Source organism: Aristolochia californica, unplaced genomic scaffold (genome assembly GCF_029961685.1).
Source record: "Aristolochia californica isolate CCGP_79_NKW_82.1479 unplaced genomic scaffold, dmAriCali1.0.hap1 SCAF_3, whole genome shotgun sequence".
NCBI classification, from domain to species: domain Eukaryota; kingdom Viridiplantae; phylum Streptophyta; class Magnoliopsida; order Piperales; family Aristolochiaceae; genus Aristolochia; species Aristolochia californica.
In genome coordinates this window covers 286631-312206 of record NW_027181992.1, presented here as the reverse complement: position 1 = coordinate 312206, position 25576 = coordinate 286631, and the positions used below count along the sequence as shown (strand labels likewise).

At 38.3% G+C, this 25576-nt stretch overlaps 3 protein-coding genes across 6 annotated transcripts; 1 reads left to right on the top strand and 2 right to left on the bottom strand.

Annotated features, from left to right (window-relative positions):
- Positions 1-77: 77 nt before the first annotated feature.
- On the bottom strand, positions 78-1950 carry LOC137960570 (expansin-A1-like). 2 transcript variants are annotated; one of them, XM_068808228.1, is made up of 4 exons: positions 1910-1950; positions 1686-1831; positions 1257-1569; positions 78-889 (listed from the first exon to the last, which is right to left on the bottom strand). In XM_068808228.1, exons 2-4 carry the CDS (start codon positions 1813-1815, stop codon positions 583-585), a joined length of 750 nt encoding a protein of 249 aa, XP_068664329.1. In that variant the 5' UTR covers positions 1816-1831; positions 1910-1950; the 3' UTR covers positions 78-582. The 2 variants fall into 2 exon arrangements, with proteins under 2 accessions (XP_068664329.1, XP_068664327.1); XM_068808226.1 differs by having other exon boundaries at positions 1686-1818; positions 1910-1945.
- Positions 1951-7051: 5101 nt separating this feature from the next.
- LOC137958475 (uncharacterized) lies at positions 7052-18881 on the bottom strand. 3 transcript variants are annotated; one of them, XM_068805515.1, is made up of 5 exons: positions 18411-18881; positions 17075-17222; positions 8546-9204; positions 8419-8459; positions 7052-8327 (listed from the first exon to the last, which is right to left on the bottom strand). In XM_068805515.1, exons 3-5 carry the CDS (start codon positions 8706-8708, stop codon positions 7299-7301), a joined length of 1233 nt encoding a protein of 410 aa, XP_068661616.1. In that variant the 5' UTR covers positions 8709-9204; positions 17075-17222; positions 18411-18881; the 3' UTR covers positions 7052-7298. The 3 variants fall into 3 exon arrangements, with proteins under 3 accessions (XP_068661616.1, XP_068661617.1, XP_068661615.1); XM_068805516.1 differs by lacking the exon at positions 17075-17222 and having other exon boundaries at positions 7052-7990; positions 8093-8327; XM_068805514.1 differs by lacking the exon at positions 17075-17222.
- Positions 18882-19369: 488 nt separating this feature from the next.
- On the top strand, positions 19370-22342 carry LOC137958476 (large ribosomal subunit protein eL24-like). Its single transcript, XM_068805517.1, has 6 exons — positions 19370-19407; positions 20037-20088; positions 20227-20302; positions 20394-20495; positions 20956-21104; positions 21919-22342. Exons 2-6 carry the CDS (start codon positions 20078-20080, stop codon positions 22067-22069), a joined length of 489 nt encoding a protein of 162 aa, XP_068661618.1. The 5' UTR covers positions 19370-19407; positions 20037-20077; the 3' UTR covers positions 22070-22342.
- The last annotated feature ends 3234 nt before the right edge of the window (positions 22343-25576 follow it).

Here is a 25576-nt window from a genome sequence, read left to right as displayed (position 1 = left end):
TTTGAAGAATGGGGGAGCCATAGAAGATGGAAGTAAAAAACAAGGAAGAAGCTTCCGCTAAATTCAATACTCTTCGCCATATTACACAGCCATTTGGAGTAACGCTTGAACACACTCCAAGACAGTTAAAAGTCCTTCTTTTAGTATATCAAAGGAAGTATTTCGGCGAGAAGCTGATCACAACGACATTACCACTCGAGGAAAACAGAACAGAAGACACTTATATCTCCGCTAGTACAAACGCCATGAAAACATTCATGGGTGGGTGGCAACCCATGCACACCTCGCCCAAACTCCGCCTCACTTACAAACATAAAAAATGAAGCCCTCTGCATATTACCAGGCATCTTCACACCATCCTTCATGGTGGAAGGGGCTGCCTCTTTTGGCAGGCAACAATAGGATTAGATAAAGAATCATCCCAGACCCATTCCAAAAAAGGGCCGTACATGATGACATAACTAACCATGTTCTAATATGTATGTAAAACTCTAGGTTGTTAAAAGAGATTTCCTACAAGTTAGAAATTCAGGGGACTGCAAGGCTAATTGTTGAGGAATTTTAATTAGCTAGAAAGGAAAATTAGAACTGTCCTCCTCCACTGTAGGTTGAACCAAATGACCAGTTTGGAGGAGCAACGTTGTTGGAGATTACAGATCGACCTTCACTTGTAGTGACCTTGAAAGAGAGAGCTTGCCCATTGAGATATGAACCGCTCTGCCAGTTTTGGCCCCAGTTTCTGGACATCGGTTGCCAGCCAGTCCTGGAGCCTTTGATCGAGACAGCTATAACATCTCCTGCCCCACCCACATTGGTGATGAGAACTAGGTTGAAGTAGGAGTGCCCATTGATTGTGAATCTGATTCCGCCGCGCTTTCTGCAAGCAACCCTGCACCAAAAGATGGATTAACAGAGAGGTTAAAAACTTGATCCTTTTTCTTTACAACAGGCTTTTGGATTAAGAAATTAATTGTCTATTTAATACTTTTGCAGTTTTTCAGGCTTTGCATGGAATGAGTGAACAGAGAAACAGGGGAGATGTTGGCTTTCTGTTTTCATTAATCTTAGCTTGCAAGGGAAAGAAGAAATTGTACAGTTTTGTGAAAGATCTGTGCCACAGTTTCTTTTTACAGATTTCAGAAAGTTGAGAGGGATTGATGATTCAAAGAGCACTAATTAGAAGAAAATATAATCTTCTTGTAGTTGAGGAACTGAATGGCATGAATTGAAATTTTGAACTGAAAGAAGTGGAATACCTTCTATGCTGAACTGGGACTATTCCTGCTTTATACTGTGCTATATGCTGGAAAACCGGCTGAGAGAGATCAAAGTGCTGTAAAGGAGGATTGCACCATCCTCCTGCATCGTTCGGGAGAGCATTGTTTGGTGGGCAGAAGTTAGTTGCAGTCACGATGATGGATCCAGGAAGACACCATTTATTGTCATTTACACATTTGATTTCATAACAGGCTCCACAGCTTAATCCATTATTAAATAGAGCTGTGCTCAATGCAGCAGTATTTGTGCCGTACCCCTGACTATAGAGATTTCCATAGCCACAAGCTCCGCCTGCAACAGAAACAGACCAAACGAACTGTTAGAGAAGAAGCAACAGGACCAAGGAAGATGACGAGCAGGAACAGTTTCTTCATATTCTATGAGCTAGATGAGGTTTCTGAGCTTACCCATTGTAGCAGAAGCATCACTACCTCCATAGAAAGTTGCATGAGCATTGGACCAACCACCACCAATATTGGCTTGAACAGATTCAGAAAAGGTAAGATATGATAGGAGGAAAAGCCCAAGAAAATCCATGTGCTGCAAAAGAAACCTACATTAGGTTAGTATGAGAGCATAAAAAGCAGTTTGGAAATGAATGTCTAGAGGGAAGAAAAGGGTTTTGGCTTACTAAAGCCTGAATCAGAGAGTTTCAGCGATGATCAAGAGGAGGAGGTGACAACTAGTGAATTAATGAACAGGTATTTATAGATGAGGAACGGCAGATGGAGGGATGTATTCATGTAGAGAGAGGGAGGGAGGGCATAAGTTAATAAACAGGAGTCAAGGAAACTGAGAGGATTTGATAAAAACTATGTTAACCTCTATAACCGAAAAGTGTTCATAAACCCAAAGAAATATGTTACTTTCTCGACAAAGTATACCACTATTTCATTCTCTTTTTGTGTGTTGGTCCCCCTAAAGCTACTCTGATGGCTTTAACCCTTTGCACCCCATGCTAAGTCTGGGCGATGAAAATCAGAAGACTGGCTGCAAAAAGGGTTAAAAATTAAAACAGTACAAAAGCATGCCTTCTAGCTTTCTCTTTTTCTTGTTTTACAGATTTCTGAGAATCTTATCCAAGGAAGATCAATGGAAGCTGACAAACATTGGGGCAGGGGTTCCTATGTGAAAATATTAGCACCAACAAGACATCAGAGGTGGAATCCACTGGGGTGGCCGTTGAGGCTGACAGCAGCTAATCTTTTTGGTCTGCACTACTGTTTTTTTTTTGGATTCTCAATAGAGCAAGCCGACCCAAGTACATAGTCGGTTATATTCTATCATTCTTTTTATCTCTTTATGGAAACAGATAACTTGTTAACTTTTCACCTTTTCCTTAGTTTAGAATTTAATTTTAGACCATAGATCACTTCAAGAACAAGAAATTATATGAATTAAGATAAAAGATATAGACGAGTCTAATGAATCTCAATAATTAGCTGAAGAGTTCAAGCTTTATGATTGAATTGCGGGTGGAGCAAGCGTTTATTTCTTTAATCTTTCTCTGGAGTCTTTTTAAAGAGCTGTCATATTATCCGCAGATTTCAAATCCATGAACGCTTCCAACTTGGCACATGGACGATGGGTTCCAGCTTTGACTTAAGCAAGTTCTTAACATTTCCTTTGGCCATGCCTGTTGGGAGTAGTCGTCCGACGTTCGAAGCCACCACTAAAGAGTGGGAATCTTTATTTTTTTAAGACCCAGAAAATTTATACAGGTTCTAGGCCTCAAATTCAGGATCTAAAAGGTTAGAATGGGATGCTCTGCATGTGGGACGCCGTCCAATATGAAAAGGTAAGGAGAATGACAGTTCCCTTCTTCAAGCACATCTGCTTTTTCAAACTTTATCCCTTCTCTTTCCAAATCCTTTTTGCATCTCTTTTGCAGCAAAATTAGCTGTACATACTCGATAATCTTCAATCGTTTTCACAATACAGATAAATTAAAACAGCAAAGTGATCCTCTTTACAGCTTGACAGTCCTATCATTTTTTTTTTTTTTTTTTTTTTTGAGGACGTTAATCAAATATCTGGTGAGCTATCCTTGAATTTACCTTCTTCTATGTTCTTGAAGTGACAAATCACATTTTTCCAACATGGGGTATGTCAAGCTGGGTCTGAGGTCTATGAATCTTTAATTAGAGTTTGAGTTCGGCACGTATCAGGCTGTATCAGGCCGGTGTTTTCTAAAATATAAGCTTCAGGTATGGAGTGATATCACTCTTTTCTCAAGGCCTGCTATTAAGGAGCCATGTGTTCTTCAACAGCTGTTGTCGAAATTTTTTAAGCAAATAATCTAGTGTTTAGATGTAGTTTATGTCCTTTGATTTTCATCGTGTGGCCAGAGGTTATAATATGCAGCCATTGCCAACTTTATTACGCATGGCTTCAATCCCATACATGGACAAATCAGTACGACCAAAAGAATAGCCGAAAGACTTGTAAAGCTCTTACGTTATTGGAGGCGAAGGAGATGGCGACCACGTTTGAGGAGTTCTGATCCAAAACTTTGAAGTCGGTAGTCTTGAGTTCACCCACCAAAGAATAGATAATGCCCACGCCATTACTCAATACAGTTGAAAGACTCTTTCTCTTTTTAATTCAATGACCAGCTGAGCTTTTTATCAACTCTCAGCCGGTGTTTCGTATGTTGTAACTCGGTAGAGAGGACAAACTGAAAACCATTTTCAGCTTGGAAGATTTGTATTTGGCGGTGGGAGGATTGGAATATTTCGTTATTCTGAACGATCCGCACTCATGGAAGTTTCTATAGGCTGCAGAAAAGAAAAGCCAAGAGTGATCGACACAGAACTCTGTATCTTCGAAACGAATATACTAAGAGCTAACAACTCTGAAACGGTAAGGAGCACATGGGATAACATGGCCACACTTGCAAAGCAAGCAACTGATCGGAAAGGAAACTCCGTTACCTAAGAAAATACCTCCCCATAATGTCAATCAAGAGCACCATAAAAAGACTCATCAAATATGCTTGTTAGCTTTCATCGTCTTTTAGTCTCAGGCTGTTAGGCATGGGCCAACTTCTTATTGCTAGTCTATTGTCAACTTCTTTGCTTACTGAATGACGGCTTGCTTTACCTTTCTGTGAAACTAAGCTAAACCCTCATTAACATTACCTTCTTCCTTGCTCAGCAACTCATATAGCCACTCAATTGTTTCCCCACAATGATAAATACTCTCAGCGTGATTGTGAACCACTCACAACATTCTCTATTTCTCCTCAACCAAACCAGGGAGTAAATGCCATCTAGCTAGGGAGGGAAATTCAATACTGAATTCTGTGAAGAAAATGGTAGGTTTCGACTGAGAAAACACCAGTTTTGGTCGTAGTTAAGAGTGATCCAAATCAGCCGCTTAGGCATGAATAGTACTAAGACCAACTGCGCACCCAAGCCAAATGTGTCGCTCTTCCTAAACAAACAAGCGCAAAGGTGTCACTCGGCCGGATCTGAATGGAACCAGTTCTATTGTACGTGAGGACCCATACAGACTCCAACCTTCACCAACATTAATGCGAGTCATCCAACAATACTCAGTTTCTCGCCTGTAAACTGTAAACCAACGGACTATTTGTTCCATTTTCACCTACACATTAAGTAGTAACAAATTTGAAAGACAAGTTCTCTCGAGACAGAAAGAAACAGCCGGTCACAGGGTAAAAACCTGAACCCTGATCAAGAAAATTTTCTTTCATCCAAGATGTTCACTTATTTTTCTTCTTAGTTTGCTCGATCCATCCGGCTGGTTCCCATCTTTAACAGTCTAACCAGCCGGCCATATTATTTCAGTTCTCTTTTTAGGAATTTCGACGACGACCCACATCTTGATCCCACAAGTCTCTCGAGAATCAGAAAACTACCCAGTGACCCACCACGAAATTTAACTATACTTATGAAAGGAAAACTCTTCTTTCCATTTATGGCGGACAGTAATTGGTATAAGCAATTAAAGCCATAGACCACTGAGACGAGTTTATATATATATATGAATGATTTTCCCTTACAAACTGAGCTTGAATTCGAATTCAAACAGAAAAAGATTACATGCCACCAGCTAAAGACATTCAAACTGCTTCCCTCATTCCATCCTGCTTCTCTCCTTTGCACAGTTACTGGCGTTTGAACGCCGCCGCTGTGCTCCACCACCTCTTATACTCTCACGGGGATCGCTGAAACCATGCATACCCATAGCAATTCTTTTCTTAGTCTTCTCCAACTCACGACTCTCGAATCTCCTCATCTCGCTCTCTCTTTTGGTCCGGCAGTTTACTGCTCTCTCTTTAGTAGTCAGTTTATCACGAACGGGTATAGGCATGGCGTCCAGACCCATCAGCTTGGCCACTACGCCTGGCTTGCACCAAACCACCTTCTCCCCTGCTAAAGTTGTGGGCAAGTCCGGATGCAGATTAATGTAACCATCTTTGCAGAACCTTGTTGTTCTTCGGCCCCCAGGACAACAGACGGACTTTCGACGACCTTCTTCATAGCAAAGGTTTCGGAAAGAGGATCTGTACATGGCATCTCTTCCATCTAAAGAAAACCGAGGGTACTGATTCAAGGCATTTCTTGCAGATCTGAGAATGTCAGAGTTGTTCACGCAGGACATCCTCCTGTTGGCATGTTCTGCAAGTTCTGCCCTCCTCGCCGCCTCCTCTTCTAACTCCAGCTGCCAGATCATCTCCTCCAGGGTAGATGGGCGTCCTTCCTCCAAGCCGCCTTCCGGAGAATAAGAGGAGCCAAGGGGAGATGGGTCAACCAAGCATGAGAACTCTTGCTCAGGCCTCCGTTGGTTGAGAGTTGATGTCGAGCCGACTCCATTGCAGAAGCTGCGCAGACTCTTTTTCATCTTGGCTGAGAGGCTGTTTCTTAGAAGAAGCAAGGAGAAGCTTCTCATGGGGAAGTAAGCTGGCAAATGGACGGAGGATTTGAACGGAGGTAAAAGATGCGATCCTAGACTCTTTTGATCCTTCAACCGTGAGCGGAATGAATGAAAGAGGTGGGTCTGGTAAAAGGCATTCACGTGAGACGAGAGATATTTCACAGGATTTCTGCCTTGCTCCCTGCAAAGGCTAGTTCGGTGGGATGCTGTAGAGTCGTAATCTCACACTCCATTGAAGAGAGTTTCAAGACTTCCACTTTTCCTGCGCGGCTAGATAGATACGCCCATGAATAAATTCCATTTGAATTCAGAGCCAAATTCAGATCAACCAACCTTGCCCAATAAAGGAAGCGTTGGACATGCTCCATTAGCGTAGCTTCGTGAAATGACAATGTGAAAGGGAAATGAGTCATACATAGCAAAGAGACATAAATGCTCTCTCAACACTCAAAGTCTCTACGAAGGTAGCTATGAGTAATTTGAAAAAGGCCGACCACAGTACGGTAACACCGCGGCAGAGACTCGGAGATCGTAGATAGCTGGAAAAAGTAATGTTTTGCAGTACAAAGAATAACAGTAAGTCAGGATTGCGAAACATGTCCAAGAAAGTTTTCGCAGAAGAGTTGTCAGTCAAGGAATCTGTAAATTCAGAGAGCAGGCACGAGGGGAAGGCAATTTTTTTATACCTGCAATTGTGAAGCCACTAGCAGAAAACAGTGAACTGCCATCCGAGAGTTAGCATATAAGTCCGAAGGAGGCATAGTCAACTTCAGTAAATGCTGCTTTTAACGCTTAGCAGGATGCTATCAGTGGACATCAATGGGTCAAAACAAGCCAATTTCCAAATATACAATAATAAAACAGAGAAGTATTTGTTCGTTAAAATATAATTTACGATCTGGATCCCTCCAGGTAAAGTACAGTAAAAACAATTGCAGCATGCCGCCTCCCCTAAAAAAAGGAAGATTCTGCACTGACGCAAGTGCAGCCCTGAGCAAAAAAACAGTAAAACACATTGCGCTGCCCCTCAACATTAAGGTTACTTGAAACAATTCCTAGCAACCTCCACAGTGCAATCATCTTTTAATGAAATCCCCGATGCTTACCAATCATTTTGTCTAAACCTTCATGGCAGGTCGAGTTTTAGAACACCCAACTTGACTCTTGCCTGCCTGAGAATCAGAAGAGGATGAGCCAGTCCGGCGAAATATTTTTGAACCAAAAAGTTCCTTCCCAGTCTTTCCTTTGAAAGAGAAACGCTTCCTAAAATGGTTCCTTACCAAAGAGTTATTATTACTAGCTCCATGACCCGTAGGCAAAGATCCAGTCCTCCTACCACTCTCACCATGATTCAAATCAAGGTTACCACAATTGCCTGTGCCATCAGCTAAAACAGTTACTCCTTGGTTCCTTCGAACTGATCTCAGCATCATCTGTAAAGGTTCTGAAACTAGTGATGCTGGTTCAGCCCCAACAACCGTATTTCTGTGGCACACTGGACATGGGGGATCATGAATTTGGGATTTGGGAGTTGTCTGATCCAAGCAGTCCGCATGAAAAACATGGCTGCATGACAACACTCCAGCTATTGGCATGTCACCACTTCTGACAATCCGATAAGAACTCCATGGAGATTTCTGCCACAGCATTCTCCCACACAAACCACATTTCGGTTCTTCACCAGAGTGTAGCCTTCGGTTATCTGAATCTATGTGTTCTGTGATCTCAATCTCTTCTCTATCAAATCCCATGTCATAGCTGCTTGAATTGCTCCACCTAAATCCATCCCTTCTAGAACTTGAGCTGGGATCTGGGGAAGCATCCAACTCATGGAGATCAGCAAGGGTTCTATGGAACTTACGCTCTAGACTAAATGTCCTCTCTGGCCAGAAAGGTGAGGTACTACTCTCACCAGGTGTCGATCTGCTCCGAACAGCAGGTTCCACCACTTCACCAACTTCATTATCTGATACAGGATTTCGAAATACAAGAGGATAAACAGGTTTAGATATAAATGAACGCCTGGTTGAAAAGTTGGCACGGGTAGAGAAGGAAATGGGCTGTTTGGTTGATGACTCCCATCGAGAAGATTCAGATAGTGGAGATGGTGATCCAAAACTGTTAGACACTCTAGCAGCAAAGCGCCTCTGCAACAGGAAAAAGCAAACAAATTATATTCAATAAAAAATACATGGAAATTATCAACATTAATAGAATGTAACGTTAAAGATTGCATACCCCAGTAGACTGAGAAAATGGAGAAGCTTCCAGCCTTGATCCTGGCAGAAAATTTGTATCTTAGCTATGCAGTACAAAGCATAAAATCAGACAGTAAATATATAAATCGTTATACAAGGAAAATTACCTCCCATGGAGGGTGTGGAGAATTCTGCAGAATTGTATTTTTCGACAGGCGGAGTCCAATGAGAAGGGCCTTGTATATTGTCTGATGGACTTCCAAAATAAGAAAGCACACCATCAGATATAGAATGCTGATGATGATTAGGAGGATACTGTTCACTGCTCATCCTACTTCTGCTTCCTTTACTATTGGAAGATAAAGATGACCCATATAAAACAGCACCATGAGACCCATTGGATAATACATCTGATTGGAACCTGCAATCCCATCTCCTCGAGAGTGGAGGAGAGAAGCTAGAATTTGTTCTCCACTGAGGTTCATTGGGACCCGTAGAATAGTCTCTACTATCTGTGTTTGATGTTGCCCCATGTGGCCCCGCGGCCACACAACAAAGCGCCCCCGTCTTAGCTATTTTTATGATTACAACCAAAGAAGAAATGGTAATTCAAACCTCACAACTCATGCAAGCTAGACATTGAGAGATAAATCTGTAAGCTTCCCAAACACCCATAGCAATACTATAAAGCCACACTTTCTCTGTATATACAATCATATTAGTTGCATTTGCTCATTGAGGTATGCAAAACTCAGCCAGGACTTCCTAGAATAGTCATTCACCTCAGCAACAACTTCATCAAGACTACATGGCCCTTTCTGTTGTTCTGCATAAAAAAATGCCTTTTCTATCACATGGACAACACAAAATAAAACAAAAACAAAGACAATTTCAAAAAATTGAACATATAGATGCAAAGAAAAAGACTCCTTTCACTTTCTTTGTAATTGGACATGCCTTATTGTCACAAAGAAGCCTTCCACACAAAAAACAAAACGGCCTGTAGATGAAGAATAGGGATCATATATTCCGCTTGAGAATGGTCTCTTGTAGTGCCTCACACTATTGAGAGTCCAGGTTAAGACATCAAACCAGTAATCTCTCACGCATATGCATTTGGAGCATACAAAAAATGAAATTTATTCAACACCAAGAAGAACCATAAGTTGCTGAAAAAATCACCATGCCACTGCGTATGAGAAATTACACAATATTTTAGAACGCAACCCCAAAAATATGAGAACCTTACACCCTGCTATTCATTCCAATCAAAGGAATCAGGTCAGGTCGTACATCAGATATGGACAGCATCTTACAAAACCTACTGAGAGGGATATTTTCATCTTTTTTGCATCTTAGTCTAGACAGCACAAGTGTGAAATTCTCTCAATCTTTTACAGGTATAAGAAAATATACTATTTTCAGAAGTACACATAAATAACCACGGCAATTTTTTTTAAAGAAAATAACCAGTAATATTGACCAATTCAATATAAAAAAATTGTCAAGATCACCAGCACATGCTGACACTACCAGTTCCCACGGGCATTCTTAGTTTTCATTAACTATGTCCACAATTTCCAAGAAAAAAATATAGCCTCAAATCCTTCAAACATTATCTATAAAAAATTCCCTAATTCTGTGAACTTCTAATATATTTGATATCCACTTGCTATAACAATTTTTCATGGCATAAAAACAGTTGATCATCTTGTAAAAGTACAAAACACCTAGTCTTGGCATGCATGTAGAAATTTCCATCTGATTTCAAATGTTGTAGGGTGCTCCTCAAAGCACAAAAAAAATATCCAGGCCTAAATTTCTCTACATGAAACTTGACAAAATTCAATCAAAACTTCGACATGACATATCCAAATACATAGTATGAGCAAACTTTGTAAACACAGCACACTGATCTTACACATTTCTTCTCAATATCTAGCATATCTGGCATGTATTGTAAAATGAAAGTATAAGTATGTCAACACGCAAAAATCCTAACAAGAAAAATCTATGGCCTTTTTCAAAAGTTCTCTCCCTAATAATAGTTTGATAATTAAGATTTAAATGCTGTTGAAAAATAAGTATAGGGGTATTTTGATCATTTTACATTGTCGTTATTTCATGGATCAAATTAACCTTGTCGTTATTTCCAACTATGTCTATGGATAAAATTTCATGTAAAGCAGACACACAGAATATGAGATATAGAGAATTAGGGTTTTCACTTAAGTAACGGCATTTTGTAAATTGTACTCAACCCTGATTATAAATAGAGGTTGAGGGACGTGTAGGTCCCCCAATGCAGTTCAGTTTTCAGTTTCTTCTCTCCACTTTCTCTCCCTCTCCTTCTCTATCTTCAACTCTCTTTCTTCTTACCTTTTTCATGGTATCAGAGTAGTAAATCGCTTTTGGAAAGAGACCTTTTGTCACGTTTTTCATTCTTTTGAAGTAGAAGTCTACATAAAGGAAGGATCTTTCTCCAGTTTTTTTGCTCTTGGTTAGTAAAAATCCAATTTTTTCTCCTTCTCTCTGTCAAAACCCTAGGGTTATTGGTTCTACAGTTCTAAGAACAGATTCTGATGTTCTAAACTGCCAAAAGAGGCTTCTTTATGTTGATCTCGAGATGTGTGCCAACTTCCAGATCTATCATTGCTGATGTCATCTGCATCATCTACTAACATCAACCCTAGTACTGCTCTCAGTGCACCATATCTTCTGAATTTGATCCATGTGTTGGATTTTTTGGATTTCTTGACCTGTACACATCATCTATATGCCCTAACTGTGATTTTATGTGATGGGGCCCACTTATGCTGGTTGATTTGGAAAATTTTCAGAAGGTTTATTTGATCTGTTTGGTACTCTTATATATCTCATATGGTTGATTCTGGTGAGGTTCATACTCTATCAAAAGAATCATATAATCCGGATGCTAAAGATGTTATTACTATCACCTCATAAAAGTTGAATAGTGATAATTACCTTACTTGGTCCAGATCTGTTAGAATGTAATTAAAATGGCAGAAAAAAAACGAAATTTATCATGAATGACCCTCCTGTCTCTCAGGATGATGATTGGGAGGCTGAAAATAGTCAAACAATGACTTGGATTATCAACAACATAGATTCTAATATAGGGAGCCAAGTTATGAATTTTGAAACTACCAAAGCCAGGTGGCTGTCTTTGGAAACTCTTTATGGACAAGATAACAATCTTTACAGGGTTAATGAATTATATACAGATTTCTTTGGCTTAAAAAGGGGTAGTAGAACTATGACAGACTATTATAATTCTTTTCTGAGTATTTGGCAAGAAATCAATGTCTTTCATCCATTTACTACGGAGGAGCAGGTACTCCGAAAACAACAAAGTCAACTTCTTGTGGCAAAATTTCAAGATGGTTTGGGTGCTGAATTTGGCAGCATAAAGACACAAATTCTGGCCTTGGATGAGATACCTAACCTCTCTACAACCTTTAATAGGGTATAGAGAGCTGAAAAGACAATTGTGCCTAGAGCTGGAAAAGATACCACAATGGGTGAGGCTACTGCCCTTAATACAACGGCTACAACATCTGATTCCAATGATACATTCAGGGGACGCACAGGGATTGGCAGAGGTAGAAGCAGAGGCAAAGATAATTCAGGCAAAGGACGAGGCCGAGGAGATGGTAAATCTGAGCGCAAGTGTGTTCACTGTGGATGCACTAATTATTACTCGGATAAATGTTGGATAAAGTTTGAGAAGCCTGTGTGGGCAAACGCTATTAAACACGAAGGTACAACCCCATCGTCTGAAATTACAATCCCACCTGATGCTCCAGATGATTTACAAAAATTAATCCTCCCATAGGTATGTTTGCACTTACAATGTCTCATTCCCCACATTGGGTCCAATGTTCATATCCCGGTGCCACAAAACACATGTCAGGTATGTCCTCACTATTTTCTTACTTAAAAGAGTTCATTCTCATTAAACATGTTAACCTTGTTGATGGGTCAATTTCACCAGTACAGGTGGTGGGAAATGTTACTCTTGCTCCTTTTTTTCCCCTCAATCTACGTCAGTTCCAAAATTTCCCTTAAATCTGTTGTTTGTCAATTAGGTGGCTCACTCCATGAATTGTTCTCTAACCTTTTATTATATTGTCTTTCAAGATATTGTGACGAGGAAGATAATTAGTTCCGCTTGTGAGAGAAGAGGACTATACTATCTGGACAACCAACCCCCAGATAGTACTTTGCATGCACAACACACAGCTGATTAACCACTTCAGTGGCATCTCAGACTTGATCATCAATCTCCTACAAAACTGATTCAAGTAGTTTCAGACTTTTCTTCTAGTATTACTTTTCAATGCGAGTCATGTCAATTGGGCAAATATCACTGAAGTTTCTTTTTTGTTTCATCTCATAAGACAAGTAAACTTTTTAAGCTTGTTCACTCAGATGTCTGGGGTCATTGTCCTGTGACTAGTCTGTTTGGTCATACGTATTTTATTTCATTTATTGATGATTTTAGTAGATGTACTTGGATTTATCTCATGAGAAAAAAAATTGAAGCCTTTGATTATTTCAACTAATTTATAATAAAATTAAAACTCAATTTGCAACTTATATCCATATCTAGCATACAGACAATGATCTTGAGTTTATGAACCGTAAATTTGATTCTTTCTATCAATCACAAAGAATCATTCATCAGACTTCATGTGTGTTCACTCCACAACAAAATGGAGTTGTTGAACACAAGAATTGTCACTTATTTGAGGTAGCTCGCACTATGTTAATTTATATAAATGTACCTAAGCCAAACTAGGGTGATGTTGTTTCTACTGCATGCTTTATGATAAATAGAATGCCGCCTTCTACTCTAAAAGCAAGATTCCTATTCAAATTGTTTTACCTACTACGCATTTGTTTCCTGTATCACCTCGAGTGTTTGGGTGTGTATGTTTTGCACATATCTTTGATCTTTCCAAGGATAATTGTCTCCATAGTTTCTTAGATATATATATATATATTTCTGGGATATTCTCGGACACAAAAAAGATACAAATGTTGCATTCTGTCTAGGAGAAAAACATTTGAGCTCCTATATATTACTTTCTTCGAGGATGTTGCTTTATTTAATCTTCCAAAACGAAGTCAGTTCCACCTAAACCATCTGTAGCTAGTCCAATTATTCCTATTCCAGTTGATGATTGTGTTTCAAACTCATGTGATGCTTCTACTGAGAAACCACAACAGGTATATCAGTGCCGACAACAACCATCTCATCCTTACCCATACCCCCTTCTCACACCAAAACATGATTTGTCATTGTCTTTTGATCTTAAGGTAAGTGATCTTCACCTTCCTATCGCTCTTCAAAAAGGTGTTTGCAAAGATAATCGCCACCCTCTATCTCATTTTATCTCCTTTTGATTCCTTGTCTAATAATTATCGTAAGTTTGCTTTATCCATCTCCATTTGCACTTTTTCTTCTTCAGTGCGGGATGCTTTCTTGACTCTTCATTGAAAAAAAGTCATGGATGTTGGGATGGAATCACTAATTGATAGGGGGACTGGGAGTTATGTGATTTACCTCCACATGTTGTTGTGGTTGGCTATCAGTGGGTCTATACTATTAAATATAACTCTGATGGATCTGTTGAACGATACAAGCCTCGTCTTATTGCCAAAGGGTATACTCAAACATTTTGTGTGGATATTTTTGAGAATTTTTCTCTAGTTGCCCACGTGTATTCTATTCGCATACTCATTTCTATTGCAGTCCATCAAAGTTGGTCTTTGTTTCAACTGGATATTAAAAATGTTTTCATATATGGTGATCTTGAGGAGGTCTACATGGAGCAACCTCAAGGGTGTGTTGCTCAAAGGGAGACACATAAGGTATGTCGACTCAAGATTATGCCTTAAAACAAAGTCCACGAGCATGGTTTGAAAATTTTAGTTAAGTGGTTATATCCATGGGATTTCGCAAAAGCCATTGTGATCACTCACTATTCGTTATGAAACGATCGTCTAGAATTATTATCTTATTGGTATATGTAGATTGTATCATCTTGTCTAGGAGTGACAGATCAAACATTGAAAATGTGAAATCCCATTTGGCAAATCACTTTCAGACTAAATATTTGGGTCAACTAAAATATTTCTTGGGTATTGAAGTTGCAAGAAGCAAGGAAGGCATGACTTTGACTCAAAGGAAATATGTCACTGATATGCTTCAAGAGTATGGACTTCTGGGGGGCCAAACCTACAGAGACACCTATGGAAGTAGGACTTGATCTTCATGATGATCAAAGTCCAAAGTTGAAATATAAAACAATGTATCGAAGACTAATAGGCAAACTCATTTATGCTATGATTACTAGACCAGATATTTCGTTTGCAGTGTGTAGTGAGTCATTTCATTGTACATTCACGTAAGATTCAACTAGAGGTTGTAGAAAGAATTTTGAGATATTTTTCATGAAAAAACGAAGCATATAGTGATAGATTGTCATTTCATTCGAGATGCAGTAATGAGGAAAGAGGTAACTACTCCATATATTCGGTTTGGTGATCAACTTGGCGATAAGGTTGAATTTCTTAACTTCTGTGACAAGCTAGACTATTTGTCATATGCTCTCCAGCTTGAGGGGAGTGTTGAAAAACAAGTGCGGGGGCATTTTGGTCATTTTAACTTGTCGTTATTTATATTTCTTGGTGTAATGTGGTTATACACGTCCAACTATGTCTATGGATCAAATTTCATGTAAAAAAGACACTTAGAATATGAGATATAGAGAATTAGGAATTTCACTTAGTAACGGCATTTTGTAAATTGTACTCAACCCTTATTATAAATAGAGATTGGGGGACGTGCAGATCTCCCAAAGCAGTTCAGTTTTCAGTTTCTCCTCTCCATTTTCTCTCCCTCTCATTTTCTCGCTTCAACCCTCTTTCTACTTAACTTTTTCAAATGTAATTAAAAGTCATAAAATTCCAAGCAAGAAGATTGGTCTATGAACAATTAATGATACCTAAAGATATTCTCACTAAGGTTCAAACAACTTATATGAGTTGACTCAGATCCCAAATGGTTTATGCCACCTCGAACTCCAAGGTGGCTATGCCAGCTTAGCAATTCAAGGTTTCACTGTGTCAAACAATAGGAATCACTTAGCTTTAAAGAGTTTTTTTTTTTTTTTTTTTTTTGAATGATCTACAGCAAATAAGATCATCATAAGGAAAGAATAAGATAGAGAGAAAGCTGCAGTTCGGAACATAATAAGACATTTCTCTGGTTTCATACAAAGAAAAAAAAATGCATGGGAGACTTGGGCCTTTGGCTTAATGGTCACATAGGAGGGTTTCTAGTGTGAGGTCTTTGGCTCAAGTCTCACCAGGACTAAAAGGAGTGTGTGAGTGTGTAATCAACAGTCAAAAAAAAAAAAAAAAAAAACACAGAGGGAGAATTTGAAAACATATACTGAAATGGGTCCAACATAAAAAAAAAACTAATAAAATAACCACAATAAATTTATCAGCATTTAAAAAATAAACAAGAAAAGGCTCAAATTACTTTCCAGACCACCTATAATTCACGAATTCCAACAACTAGTCGAGCCACAAACACTTTTTACTTGGCTAATTCAAATCAAACCACCACAATATTAACAAACTAGCTTAATATTTTAGTATAACGAAAGTACCAGAACAAGCAGATGAATAAACCATTACAGAAGAACCAAAAAGGATCACACAGATTAGCCTTTGCAATCTCACCGCATTGAAGAAAGACCTTTTTTTGAAGTGAGGGAAATTTTATTAGTAAAGAAGAGGGAAGTCCACAATTCATAGATTGGGCTAAGAGCCCACCATTCAGGATAATACATCCAACCAAAATAAGAGGAAAGATCAAGTAATATGCTTTGAGGTGAACCTACATTATCACTTCATTGGTCAGACACAAGAGCTAGTTTCTCGTTACAGATCCACCACCTTTCCACTAAATTTTGACTTTTTTATAGAAAAAAATATATATTTATGACAAAAAAAAACTAAGATTGATCCAGGATGAACCAGATGTGGTCCCTTGTCTGGACTATCGTTCAGTAAGACACAGGGAATGGTCAAAACCTGGTTGACCAAAGAGATTCACCAGTGAACCGGCTGACTGGTTCTTCAGTAAGACACAGAAGTGGTCAAAACCTGGTTGACCAAATAGGGTTCACCATTGAACCACCGGCCCGGTCAACCAAGTCTCTTCCCCCATGGATGGATTTTCCCCTGTGCAACACAGAAAGAGGGGAGAGCAGAAGGGGACTCACTTCCATGCCTTGTCATTCATATAGTGTATAGGAAGGGGAACGCAGTCCCCTCCTTCCAACCCTTTCTGTATGAGGGAAAAACCCTTCTCCCTGTGCAATTTCTTCCTTTTTTTTAACAATTTTGAAGGCATCACCTAAAGTGAATCAACAGTAAAACGTGGTTAACCCAGATTCAACAGTACCCACCCACCACACTAGGTTGGTTTTATAACATTGAACTGTAGAAACATAGTGACTATTAGTAAATGATACAATCATCTGGGTTGGAGACAACACTAACAAAAATGCATACACAATTAAATATATATATATATATATATATTCATTTTTTTAACCATGCTATCCTTGAATCATATTCTGTGAATTCACCACCTTGATTCAGATTCATGGCCTCCAAAGCTGTAGGTTTAAACAACTACTTCAGCTGGGTATTCAGTTTGGACTTAACAAAGATGACCATGTGCGAGAATGCTCCCTCGCCCAAAAACAATGCATTGCAGAATTCACACAATGGTGGTTCCTATCATATTAAAACATTTAATGTCACCGTTAGCACTCCATTTCAAGAACATGTGAAAGATGACTTAAAGAAAAGGAGAGGGGTACAGGAGGATAGTGGGAGATGAGTGATCGTCAAAGATTCAATGACTCAGCATGCTGAGCTAAAGAAGAAACTATTACAAGATTAAAATTTATGACCATAGTTAAACGTGAAACCAGATTGCAAGTTCAAAAGTCATCCTACATTGCAACGTTATCAGAAAAGGTAGTTGCACCTGCACATATTTCATAAAAGCCAAGATATATAATCACCGTCTAGCGGTCACAAACATTGTCATAACAGGATAATACACAACTCATGTTTATATTCCGATATTTTGGTGCCAGACAACGTCACTCACCCACTTCATGTTGCTTTTGTTTTGAACTTATAAATCTCTTGAAAAGAAACTCAAGTAGAAGTTGCAAAAAGACAACTATAACTGGCTTATTCAGCACAAGTATGAATGTTTGATGGTCATTCAGGTCCAAAAATGGGCGGCCATATTAAATGATCAATCACTAGATCCCTTCCTAAAGCCACTGATCAAAGAGCCACAGTCTGAGTAAATGTCAATTCTAGAATTGCATTTGTATACATAAACATAATAAACTAGTCATTTCGGGCTCCAGAAACAAGAAATACCTAGTTGAAACAACTAATATAAAATATAATTTGAATAATAGAGAACTAGAGATTTTCTTACAACTGAAGAAATACTTACAAAAAAACTGAAGAAACCCACACAACTGTTCAGTTTGGTCCTACTAATCCTGAGAGTATATTTTAATCGTGGATTAAAAAAAAGCACAAATCACAACAACTTTTAGAGAAAACAGTATGCTTCAGAAGGAAAACAAGCAAAACATATTAGCAAAAAATGCGCCACCGGAAAGCAAATAAAAAATGCGTCTTCCCATCTGAGATGAACAATACAATAATTTACAAGCTTCCGTGGAATCGTAACGAGGGCGAATATCCAAAAAAATCAACAAAAGTTATTGTCGCGGCGCCAGACTTTAGCAGTTGATGTAATTAAGAATGGAAAAAAACGAAACGTGATAAACATTCATGAACAGGGAAGAAACAAAAATGAATACAAAAGACAAAAATAATAGGGGAAAAAACCCAATAGATTATAGGTTAAAAGGGTGAAGGAGAGAGTACCTCAGAGACAGCAGTTGATTGCGATCTGCTGCGTCGGGCTAAACGAAGAAACGAAAAGGGAGCAGAACCTTCGAAACCCTAGAGAGCGAGAGAGAAGGGGGGGATTTGGAATTTTGTTTGCTCCGCCCGTGGCGAAAAAAAGATTAAACAGGAATAGAGAGGAAAATGAGAAGAAAGCAGAGGAGAAATAAAAGGGCCTTGAAAGGGATGGGCACTCCGCACTCGGCAGTCCCTCGGGAAAAGCACTGAAATTCGTGCAGGAGTAGGAACTTCCCCACTTCCCTTGTCGCTCCCCTTTTTTTTTTTTGCTTTTTAGAAAAATATACAATGTCTAAATAATTTACAATTCGTCGATGTTTGAATGAAAATGCTCTCTCCCGAACCTATTTAGTTTCGATTAAATAAAACCAACCAACCCAGGCCTCCTGGAAGCCAACCTCCGTTTCTCCTCCCTTCTTCTTCTCCATTCTCTTCTTTCATTGCACCATCATCAATAAACGAATGGAAAAGAGGATTTTCAAGAAAGCTTTGTGCGCTCTCTCTCATTGCATTACAAAATATATCTGATTTCCTTTTTGTCATTCTTTTATAAAAAATAATATTCTATACTTGTCCTAGCAAAAATATGATTTCCAAACGAGTGCTTCTTGTCTTTCATTATTGGGATAAAGATTACATTTTGAAACCTCTACCTCAAATGATGTTAAAAACACTCATTTTGTAGTCACATCTTTGTAATATTTTATGATTACTCTTGTTTTTACTTTATATTACAAGAATTTTGACTAACACATTTTTCAGACCTAAGGTGAGTTAGGCCCTCCTCAACTCCCATGCGAGAGTTCTGTGGCACTTGCGCGCGAGTTACTCGCGAGTCACAGAGGACGCCAGAGGCACGTGACGGAGCTAGGGTTTCACCCGTTCGTTCATTATTTAGGACTTCCTACGCAGCGATCTTGTGAATGTTTCTATTGTCGGTCTGCTGCTAGTTTCGAAGGTGCGCGCGCTTATTGCTTCCATGCGTATACTGCTGTTTCTTCTTGCTCCCGTCAATTGCAATGCTGTTTTCTGCTACATTCATGATTATACTTTGTTATGTTTTATTCTGAAACTCGGTTCGCTCTTTATTTGTAACTGGAGGCGCAATATTGATTCTTTGTCTTGTACATTGAAAATGTAGGTTTCTTAGTTAGATTTAGACCTCCGCAGAGGTTTGGACTTTTAGTCATTGTTGCATTTTTCACCGCTTGATGTTGTGGATATGCTTAAATGGCAGAAACATGATTTCCATTTTGCTCTGGTTTCATATATTTTGCACAAGTACTAAGGCCCCGTGTTATTCTGGATTCACGGTTGCTTTATCTGAACGTGCCAAAGTAAATGGGGATCCGCTTTGCAGTTAAGACTACCGTGTTTTGGCTGCCTGTAATGCCCCAATATCGTTTCCGCTTTATGGTGGTTAGCTGACGTCGATGTTATTAACGAATAGCTTATATAAGAGAGCACGTGCTATTTTTGTGTTTCTCCTCGAGTATAGTTTACTAAAGTCATGATATTAACTCACTGAACATATTTTTAAATGATACAAAAACTGCACCCTGATGGTTTTTTTGTTGCTGTCTTCAGATCATTCCATTTGAAGGTTTGCTCGGAGCAGCGTCTTAGTTATGGTTTTAAAGTATGTGGTTTCTTTTTATTTATATTTTATGATTTTGCAATATTTTCCTCGTGGTTTTACATCAAAGAACTAAGTGGGAAATTATTTGTTGTTTGTTTGAACAACCACTGATTTTGGATTAAATTGTTGATTTTTCAGGACAGAACTTTGCCGTTTTAGTGGGGCAAAGATATACCCAGGAAAGGGTATTAGATTTGTCCGTTCAGATTCACAGGCAAGTATCCTCAATGAAATCTGAATCTTGATTCCAATAGTTTATTGTTTGCTTAAAACCTGTTAATACTAAAAGGTCTTGCCTCTTACAGGTTTTCCTCTTTGCAAACTCAAAATGCAAGAGGTACTTTCACAACCGTCTAAAGCCTTCCAAGCTCACTTGGACAGCCATGTATAGAAAGCAGCACAAGAAGGTATTGACCTGTGCAATAGTTGAACTTTTAGGATTATAAAATGTCAACTATGTTGAAATTGGTTTTTTGAAAGTGTGTATGCTTCAATATTTAAGAAAGGATTCCTCACTTTAAGAGTCAGTCTGTCTGCTGCAGTGGAGGAGTACTTTTATTATTTCAACTTTGTTTTGCTCATTTCTGTAAACTAATATCTTGTAACTAATGATGTGTTTTAATCTTTAAAACTAATTCAGAGTTTATCTTTGGAAATCTGATCCTAATGAATATAATATTTGTTTCCTTCTTTATTTGATAAGCCTTTATTAATTTTAATTGCATTATATAAATTCATGTTTGTATTATTCATTGGTATCTCGTGAATGTTTTCTGGGTTCCTGTATAGTTTTCATTATAAAGGAAGTACTTTCAGTACGGTCTTGTAGTTTCTGAGTTCTTTCGCGTGCTTATTTTATCACTGTAGGATATTCATGCTGAGACCGTCAAGAAGAGGCGGCGTACAAACAAGAAACCATATTCTAGGTCTATTGTTGGAGCTACATTGGAAGTGATTCAGAAGAGGAGAACTGAAAAGCCTGAAGTTCGAGATGCTGCTAGAGAGGCAGCTCTGCGGTATGGTCTCTTTCTGCAGGACATGGTTAGAGTAGCACTTTGTTATATGTCCTCTTTAATTGGCCTATGATGCAGCTGGCAATTGCAACCTCTCTCCCTATTCTAAGCCAGCCAGTCACTAATGACTGTAAAATGAGTTGTTTTATTGTCAATCATGAGTTGGAAAATTTGCAGAAAACCAGAGAAAATTAAATAGAAAGATGTCCCCCCCCCAAAAAAAAAAAGAGTTGAAAGATACATTGATTTTGTTAAAAAGCTAGTGTACCCTAAAAGGGGCTTAACCAGTGGCTGCAGTGCTTACTTAGCAGTCTTATTGACAACTTTCTACTTTGAATATGCTTGTTTTTGAAAGGCAACAAGTCCAATGTGCTTTTTGTGATACCTTTGCGCAAGTTTCAGGAAAATTCCTCGTTTCTGAGATTGACATATTGTTGCTTGCTCCTCCTCTATCTGTGAACATACTCTTAACTACTGATTAGGTGATCAATATTGTCATTGTTATATTGACTTGTTACTGGTTTGTTCTCTCCTATCTGAACAACAAGCTCAGGTGATTAGGTCATCAAATTTGTTGTTTGGATGATTAAAAGAGTTTTTGGGAGGTAATGTGTCCAATTATTTTGTCTTACACTATGGCTGTTGAGCCCCTCGTAATTGTTTATATTCTGTATGAGGTCATGATGGTATATGGTGCTTTTATGTGAGTCCATGCAAAAGGTGTTTCTCTAGTTACTATGGTTTTCCAGTTGTCTGCTTCCTAGGCAACTAAAGTGAGCTGCGGTGTGGGTAAGTGGCTTATTTTCTTAATTTTCAGTGAGATCAAGGAGAGAATAAAGAAGACGAAGGATGAGAAGAAAGCCAAGAAAGCTGAGGTGGTGGCGAAGGTGCAGAAGGTCCAAACCAAGGGTGGCATGAATAAGGCTGCCAAAGTCCCGAAGACGGGCGGTGGTGGTGGGAAGCGATAAGGTTAACTATGAGAGGGTGGGAAGTGCGAGATGGTCATCATCATTACATTTCACGTTTTGGTGCAAGATCATAAGGGGATTTGAATGCAGTGATCAATTTTTTTTATTTATTGCAAGCATGGTTTTTGGTTCTTTCAGTTACGCGATTTGTTTCTTGTTAGCTTGTGTCGAGTAATTAGTTCTGCTTGTATTCTCTACGTCCAGTGGGGATAAAGTCGAGAATGAGAAGCCTTGGAGACTGAAAATGATGGGACGCCGACAATGCCTACCATTCATTTAGCCTGGAATGTGCAATTACAGTAAAATACTGATCAGTTCGACTAGGTGGTTCCTGAACCGAGCGACCTGGCCTGATCGGGTCATTCAAACACCACCTATGATGGAAAAAAAGCTCCACGTAAAGGTCTTAGACTCGGGTTTTATACAACAAAAGCGGTTCTGCGATAGCTGCTCAGCAATTTTTGGAAAACCCCCGTGTGCAAAGGACAATTTTTGCATGTGGATCAATAATATGATTCTTAGTTTTAAATAAGGGAATGCGACTCGATTCGGTTTCTCGTCGATCCAATTTAAGAAGTGAACGCTTGACTGAGTTTTAGAAACAATTCTCAAAATCAGGCATTTACAAAAGAAAACAGTATACACGCTTTTTAATGCATCGATGAATCCATACTGATAAATTTCTGGGATAGACAAACGCTTATAACGCTAACTCGGGAGTAAAGTCTACGGGTGTTGATTTAAGTATTTCTAATTTTATTAATTTTAAATAATAAAAATAAATAATAATATTATTATAAATATGACAAAATAAATGGATTCCTTATTTATGGTAAAAAATGAATAAGAACTTAAATGATTTTTTATTTGACCACAAAATTTGACCTTGTTTGTTGGACTTGACTTAATTTACTTTTCCTTTATTATACACGTTTAGTATGCTAGAAGGGGGCGTTAGTCAACATGACTCAGGACATGAATTTCAGGCGCGTTATTCACTTTATGTCATGTACATAATCATCCATGACTCAAGAGATCATGTCCCAAGAGTAAACGGCGGAAAGTGTTTTCTGCCCGATTTTGAGAATTGTACATGAAATGAGTGTGGGGCTCTCTCTGCCGCACACCCTCTCGCTCATTTCTACCTTTTCGTTCCAGCATCCCTCTCTTGTCCCCGTAGCCCCTCTGTCGTCTCCCTAAACCCCGAACTCTCTGCTCTCTCTCTCGTCTCCACTGTTCCTCTCCGGTCTCCCTCTATACGGCCTCCATCTCTCGCTGCAAATGTCCTTTCGGCGTCCTTTTCTCCATCTCCGACTCGCTCTCCCTCTGAACCTCCCACTTGCTTCTCCCTCTCTCTTATCCATCTCCACCTCCCTCTCTTCTTTCTGTCTCTTCTCCCTCTTTTCTCCCTTTCGGCTTCTCACTCCCTTCTCCTTTTTGCTATTATCTTTTCCCCAAAATACTTTCTGATTTCCTGCAATTTCCCCTATTTCGGTTTCAATTTTCTTCGATTTTGACATTTGGGCTTCGATTTCTTAATTTCTACTTCGATTCGGCATCGATTTCCCCATTCGGCTTTGATTTCAGCCATCGGCTTTGGTTTTCCCCAAATTTCATAAGGTATGACTAAACACTAATTTTTTTCTGATTAAATGAGTGTTGTATGTGATTTAATTTTAGTTTCAGTGCCTAATTTGGGGTTATTTGTGCATAATTGTGGGATTTAGTGTTACGGTTTAGGGTCTACATTTTTTATTAGGGTTATGGTTTAATGTTTTTAGGGTTTGGTACTCTGTATTTAGGGGTTAAGTGTTTAGGGTTAATGATTTATGGTATTGTTAGGGTTTAGGTTTTTTATTTTTATTTTTTTTTAGTTAAGGTTTATTGGGTGATAGGGTTTGGGGCTTTTAGGGTTTTTAAGATCTAGGGTTTTTTGTTTAACTTTTGTAATTAGGGTTTAGGGTATAGGGTTTAGGATGTTTTGGGAGTATGGGGTCTAGGGTTAGGGTTTAGGGTTTTAGGGGTATGGGATCTAGGGTTAGGGTTTAGGGTTTTTTTAAGGTTCTCAATTACGGTTTACAGTGTTTAGTCCAATTCAAACAAGGTTGAGTCGCCTATACGGGCGTCCATTAGCCAACGAAACCCGACCCCCATCACTGACAAGGTACAATTCGTAGTGACTGTGAAGTCATATGGGGCTCTACCAAGGGTGTTCGGTGAATTTGGACTTGATGTGTGTGTGTGTTTACATTATTTAGTGCATCTCCAATGGAAATAGTTGATTAATTTTGGAATGTTTTAGAATGTTGTTTAAAAATTTTGAAGTGCTATGGAATGTTTTTGCCATGTGGTGAGGAGATTCGAGTGTTATAAATATTCACCACATGGTATTTTCTTATTTGTGGTTTTTGTTTTCGTGACGGGTAATGGTTGTCTGATAAAGTTTTTTCCATGAGGACAATCTCGAATTTAGATTGAAATTGGTAGCAAGAAAACAAGCAAGTGGTCGATCATATGACTTTTGGAGCTTTGAAGAAGACAACAAAATGCTCGATCTTTTAGTCGAGCAGGTATATATGGGGAACAAAAATTGTCATTACTTGTTGCATATTGCACAATTATATACGTAGAGAGGATTACAATGAAATATTTGATTTGGAAGATGATGATTCAGATGACGAGTTCGGTAGAGGAGGTGATGGGGTCCAATTACGTGCAACGGACGATACAGACAGCGATGATAGCAATGGGCTTGTGGAAGAGGATACCCAAGTAACAAACTTTCGGAGGCAGCGTACATTAGAATCCACAAGAGCCGCACAATTTTAAGATGACATAGCGACTTGCATGTGGAATGATAACTGATGATTGTATCTTTTATTGTTTTTGAACATGTGTTATTCTTATGTACTAAACTTATAATTTGATGATTTTAATACTAATCACGAACCGGTTATTACAATAAAACTTTATTACATTAGTAATAAAGTTGTATATTTATTTATGTATTATTTTTTTAAATTTTATTACTATATTAAACTAGATATTTAAGTCTGGTAAATAAAATATAGTTATAATATGCATTTGATCAATTGATTAATTTCAATTTTGTGGAAATATATTATTAATTAATACTACGCCATATTACATTTTTAATAAAATAATTCTTTATTTACTCATTATATTTATTATTTATTTAATTAATTATATTAGTGATTTAATAGTGGTAATATTACGTACAAATATATAGTGTATTAAAGTTATGATTAGATCAGTTTTTCCTCTTAAATCATTCATTTTTAGGTTATAGTATATCATATGTTATTAATAAATTAATAGCTAAACATATTATTTTCGTTTTTGTTATTTATAACGTTATTTATATATTACTTGTAATTAATCATGTACGTATTTCATTGACTCACGTAATTACAATATTAATGTACAATAAAATATCTAATTCAATTAATAAATATATTAATATATTTTAATTATACATTAAATAAC

What these genes read in the sequence shown, in the direction of transcription:
- LOC137960570 (XM_068808228.1), bottom strand. Translation starts at nt 1,815, where the DNA reads ATGGATTTTCTTGGGCTTTTCCTCCTATCATATCTTACCTTTTCTGAA. An exon ending in TGATGCTTCTGCTACAATGG is followed by an intron (nt 1,570 to 1,685) that starts GTAAGCTCAGAA and finishes TTTCTGTTGCAG; the next exon opens with GCGGAGCTTGTGGCTATGGA. An exon ending in GTCCCAGTTCAGCATAGAAG is followed by an intron (nt 890 to 1,256) that starts GTATTCCACTTC and finishes CTTTTGGTGCAG; the next exon opens with GGTTGCTTGCAGAAAGCGCG.
- LOC137958475 (XM_068805515.1), bottom strand. Translation starts at nt 8,708, where the DNA reads ATGAGCAGTGAACAGTATCCTCCTAATCATCATCAGCATTCTATATCT. An exon ending in CTCCACACCCTCCATGGGAG is followed by an intron (nt 8,460 to 8,545) that starts GTAATTTTCCTT and finishes ATTTTCTGCCAG; the next exon opens with GATCAAGGCTGGAAGCTTCT. An exon ending in CATTTTCTCAGTCTACTGGG is followed by an intron (nt 8,328 to 8,418) that starts GTATGCAATCTT and finishes TTCCTGTTGCAG; the next exon opens with AGGCGCTTTGCTGCTAGAGT.
- LOC137958476 (XM_068805517.1), top strand. An exon ending in TTGTCCGTTCAGATTCACAG is followed by an intron (nt 20,303 to 20,393) that starts GCAAGTATCCTC and finishes TGCCTCTTACAG; the next exon opens with GTTTTCCTCTTTGCAAACTC. An exon ending in GCTAGAGAGGCAGCTCTGCG is followed by an intron (nt 21,105 to 21,918) that starts GTATGGTCTCTT and finishes CTTAATTTTCAG; the next exon opens with TGAGATCAAGGAGAGAATAA.